Source organism: Haliotis rubra, unplaced genomic scaffold (assembly GCF_003918875.1).
Source record: "Haliotis rubra isolate DU_JTF1 unplaced genomic scaffold, ASM391887v1 Scf420, whole genome shotgun sequence".
In the NCBI taxonomy this organism is placed as follows: Eukaryota; Metazoa; Mollusca; class Gastropoda; order Lepetellida; family Haliotidae; genus Haliotis; species Haliotis rubra.
Window position 1 is genome coordinate 896,536 of NW_025767103.1, and position 4,739 is coordinate 901,274.

Sequence of the window (4,739 nt, forward strand, 5' to 3'; positions counted from 1 at the left end):
AAGAAAAATCTGACAAATATTGCTGAAATGAAAGAAGAGGTGGTCCGATATTGGGACAGCATGGACCACGACTTTCTAACTTCTTTGATCAGTAGCATGTCCCGCCGCATTGAAGCCTGCAATGCTGCCCATTGTGACTTGACAAAATACTAACTGTTCACCTGTCTTTGAATCTGGAGTTATGTTCTGCTAATATTCACATTTAATACGTGAGTAATGAGTGAATTTTTAAAAAAAACAATACAATCTTAAATTCTCAATAATTTCTGGTTGTACTGTATATCCCTGCACTTACTGGATGTTCTACATAAATGTGGTGTGGCTCTTTATCAGACAAAATGTTTTGAAAATAATTCACTTGGGGAATCATTCCAGAGAGCTCATTTAACTGTGTTCTGCACCTGAAGTAAACAACCAGTGGACAAGGCAGTTGACACTCCTGGTGAACTCTATAATCTTGAAACCAAGAGAACCTAGAGGGACCACAGGTGTCCCTGTCATCGGAGGGGTGGCAAGTGATTATACAGAAACACATGAATTTTGGCAGCACCACACCCATATGCGTTGGTTTCACCCAAGTGGTTAATAATTTCGTACTCTCTCACTATAAGCTGACACACCGTGATGAACTAAAAAATTGTTTAATGTGTGAAATCCAACTTGCGGACTTCATCACTCCTGCCAAATAGGTTCAAAGTTGGTACTTGTCGCACGCACGCACACACAGAGATAAATGAAGTAGAACCCATACATTTTCAAACCTTAAGAGGGGCAGTGAGGTAGCCTAGTGGTTAAAGCGTTCGATCGTCACGCCGAAGATATGGGTTCGATTCCCGTCATGGGTACACTGTGTCAAGCCCATTTCTGGTGTCCCCCCGCCATGATATTGCTGGAATATTGCTAAAAGCGGCATAAAACTGAACTCACTCACTCACTCACTCAAACCTTAAGGTGGTATTTCGTTTCGAAATTTAGGATGTCTTTGTCTCATAAACTTTAAAGTTAGCATATGTAACTAATTCCCTTTATACCTCTTCTCGGTGGCCAAGTCGAGTCGTCTCTCGTCATTGTCAAAAACCAGATCTGTGCCACTTGCTAGCAAGATGAAAATCCCATAAACATTTATATACTTTGTACTTTGAGAGAGAACAAAAAGCCCTAAAATAGGCTCAAATCCCACATAAATTCCTCATATTAGTTTTGAACAGTTTAGCTTGTAACGCTAAAAACTGCCATCAAGGTATGTACTGTCACTAACGGGTTCTTAGCACTATATAAAAGGAAGACCCCGTTAGTGACAGTATATACCTTGATGGCAGTTTTTAAGCGTTACAAGCCCCTGTGATTTAGACACTCTCTTTGAATAATAATCTTTTTTTTTCTTCTTTTGTTCAATCACACAAGTGATATGTTGCCATAACGTTTAACAGAGTTTCAGTCATACAAATGATTTCATGTCTATAAACTACACTTCCAAGATGATTGAGTATATTCAACGTATCCTCACCAGTGCTAAAGGAATCATTTGACTTAATCATCACTATTTGATAGTGATTCATAGATATACTCGATATAGTCGGAACAGTACAGCCGACTGTTGTGAGAAGATAGTCCTTGTTATTTTGCAAGTGGTGTTGTCAGTTATATTAATATCCTCTTCCGGCCTGATGACATCACTTCCGGTCTAATGACATTATTCAGTTTTCTAAAGAAGTACGGTGTTCGACAGTGCGCAAAGTATCTGTCTTAACATATTGTTACCAAGTGATTTGCGTGAAAAGATTGTCTACCTGTTGAAAAGTATCAATTTTGCTTTGGTCCGTAGTATATCTCAGCCACAGTTCTGTGAGGTGCTGTTTCCAGTGCCACAAGCTTGATTGAACATTTGCGTTTAAATACTTAGATATGGAAACAAAACAAATGGTTGTGACACATCGATTTTAATCCATCTTTTGCTTATATGGTACATTTTGAAAATGGTACACCTTATCATACAAGCGTGCCATATGGTACAACATATAACAGTATAGATTATGATACAAGAGTGTCATGTACAATATATTTCGTTTTATCATTTAGTCGTGGTCAACAAAGACATCAAATTGGTCACCGGAAATACAACAATGTATTTACAACAATGTATAGCACGACGACATCGTGCACATTACATAAAACAGAGTGTGATACCAAAACACACGGAATGCGATATCAAGACACATGGTATATGATATCAAGACACATGGTATGTGATATCAAAACACAGTTCGTGATATCAGAACACAGGGCATGTGATATCAAGACATTGGAACCTGATATCAAGACACTGTGTTATACACATCACTGGTGGATGGGGACCGGGCGTCTCTGCCTTGTAAAGATATGTGTAGATGTCACTGGTAACAGATGCAAGGGGAGTCTACAAGAGGAAAGGTAGCATGGATGCCATTCCCTGCTGACCACCCCAGGACCCCCCTTGTGCCTGGCCCCCGGAATTCATCTGGCTGGCCATCATGAAGGGGAGCATCGAGTTCATGTTCATCTCTCCACCGGACATCGCCATCATCATGAGCGGCATCATCTGGGATGCTCCACCTCCTCCTTGCGACATGGCCATCATCATCAAGGGGTTCATGCCCTCTCCCCCTCCTCCTCCTCCTCCGTTCATCAGCAGCAGCGGCATCATGTCCATCATGTTGCTGTTGCCACCTTTCCCTTGCATCATCGACATCATCATCATCATCTTCCTGGTCTCGGGGCTGGCACCACGTAGCAAGAATGGAAGCATGGAGGCAAACTGGTTCTGTTGGCTGCTGGGCTTGGTGTTCTGTGAGCTCGCTCCTGATCTTGGAAACATTCTGGAGCCTGGACGTGACATCATTCTAGAACCCATTCCTCCCATCGATGACCCCATACCTCCCATTCCAGAAAACCCTGAACCCATCCCGGACATTGGGCTTCCTCCCAGGCCTGAAAGCATAGCAGAAAGGGGTCCAGATGGCATGCCTGTGACTGGTTGCATCCCCGCTGGGCGGGCACTGAAAGGGGAGGGCAAAGCACCTGAGCCCATGCTCATTCCACCGAACATTGGATTCCCTTGGTTGAGGCTAGACTGGGCATTTCCGGTATTTCCCCGTAGGTTAGCAAGTGCAGGGTAAGGGTGACTACGTTGCTGACCCGAGAAGGGACTTGTTGCTGGGCTGCTGCCGGACTGTACGCTTGACATGGGATTGTACATAGTGTTCATTGTGGGGCTATTCTGTGCGCCAGACATAGGGTTGGTTCCAAGACGATTTTGGGTCTGTGAGAAGGGGTTAATGGGTTGACTATTCTGGGTCTGTGAGAAGGGGTTAATGGTTTGACTATTCTGGGTCTGTGAGAAAGGGTTAGTGGTTTGACTATTCTGGGACTGTGAGAAGGGGTTAATGGTTTGACTATTCTGGGTCTGTGAGAAAGGGTTAGTGGTTTGACTATTCTGGGTCTGTGAGAAGGGGTTAGTGGTTTGACTATTCTGGGTCTGTGAGAAGGGGTTAATGGTTTGACTATTCTGGGTCTGTGAGAAGGGGTTAGTGGTTTGACTATTCTGGGTCTGTGAGAAGGGGTTAGTGGTTTGACTATTCTGCGAGGCCATCATAAGGTGGTTTTGAGTACCAGGACTTTGATTAGCTGTGGGTTGGTTTTGTGTTGAATAGGACGAAGGACCAGAAATTAGATTGTTCTGCTGTGAAGCAAAGTAGGGATAAGGCAGAGAGCTGCTTTGTGTTCCGGAATACGGGTTTGGCGGGGACCCGTTATGCTGAATCGGGTAGGTTCCAGGAGAAGAGCCTGTGTTTTGGCTGGAGTAAGGAAGCATCTGAACATTTTGTCCTGATGGGTATTGACTGGGAAAGGGAGTATTTGGGTCAACGGCGTTTTGAATGGGAAGGGGGGCATTCGGGTCAGCTGAGTTTGGAACGGGCAGAAGATTGTTTGAGTTTGTAGAATCTGGGAGGAGTGATTGGCCGTTTGGACTTGTGGGAAAAGTGTTAGTGGAAGGACCTGAATACTGATCAGGATAGAAGCCAGCTGTTGCGGCGTACGGATCCATCGTTCCACCTGTTGCTGGGGCATTGGCATTGCTACTACCGGCCGGTGGGGCTGCCATGTTGTTGAAGACGTCAAGAGGACCACCGCCAGACAGTGGAGCTTGGGGATCGTAGGGAGCTCCAGAAGGTGGAGCTTGGGGATCGTAGGGCGCTCCAGAAGGTGGAGCCTGCGGGTCGTAGACCGTTCCTGAAGGAGGAGCCTGTGGGTCGTAGGGCGTTCCTGAAGGTGGAGCCTGCGGGTCGTAGGGCGTTCCTGAAGGTGGAGCTTGAGCATCATAGGGAGTTCCAGACGGTGGTGCCTGGGTGTCGTAGGGCGCTCCCGACAATGGTGCTTGGGTGTCGTAGGGCGTTCCAGAAGGTGGAGCTTGAGTATCATAGGTAGCCCCTGGCGGTGGAGCTAGGTAAGGTGTAGGTGAAGGCTCTTGACCTGCAGGGAAGAATGTTTTGCATTATGCTACAGGGATGTCATCGCATTCACAAATACTGGGCGAAAGGGTTATTCAACCAAGCTCTCAAGAATCACAAATATGGCATGCTTACTGTATGAATTGTGTAAATAGTAATAACTAAACTACACCCGAGGTGTGATGATGTATTGAGAACACATTAATGTGGTCGGCATGCTACTTACCAGCGGTCAACGCCAGAAAACACACA

The 4,739-nt window shown here is 45.4% G+C and overlaps 1 protein-coding gene across 1 annotated transcript; it reads right to left on the bottom strand.

The window, feature by feature from the left end:
• Positions 1 to 2,007: 2,007 nt before the first annotated feature.
• On the bottom strand, positions 2,008 to 4,195 carry LOC124288604 (nuclear pore complex protein NUP98A-like). The gene has a single exon (XM_046725160.1). The coding sequence runs from the start codon at positions 4,139 to 4,141 to the stop codon at positions 2,417 to 2,419; it is 1,725 nt and encodes a 574-aa protein (XP_046581116.1). The 5' UTR covers positions 4,142 to 4,195; the 3' UTR covers positions 2,008 to 2,416.
• Between the last annotated feature and the right edge of the window lie 544 nt (positions 4,196 to 4,739).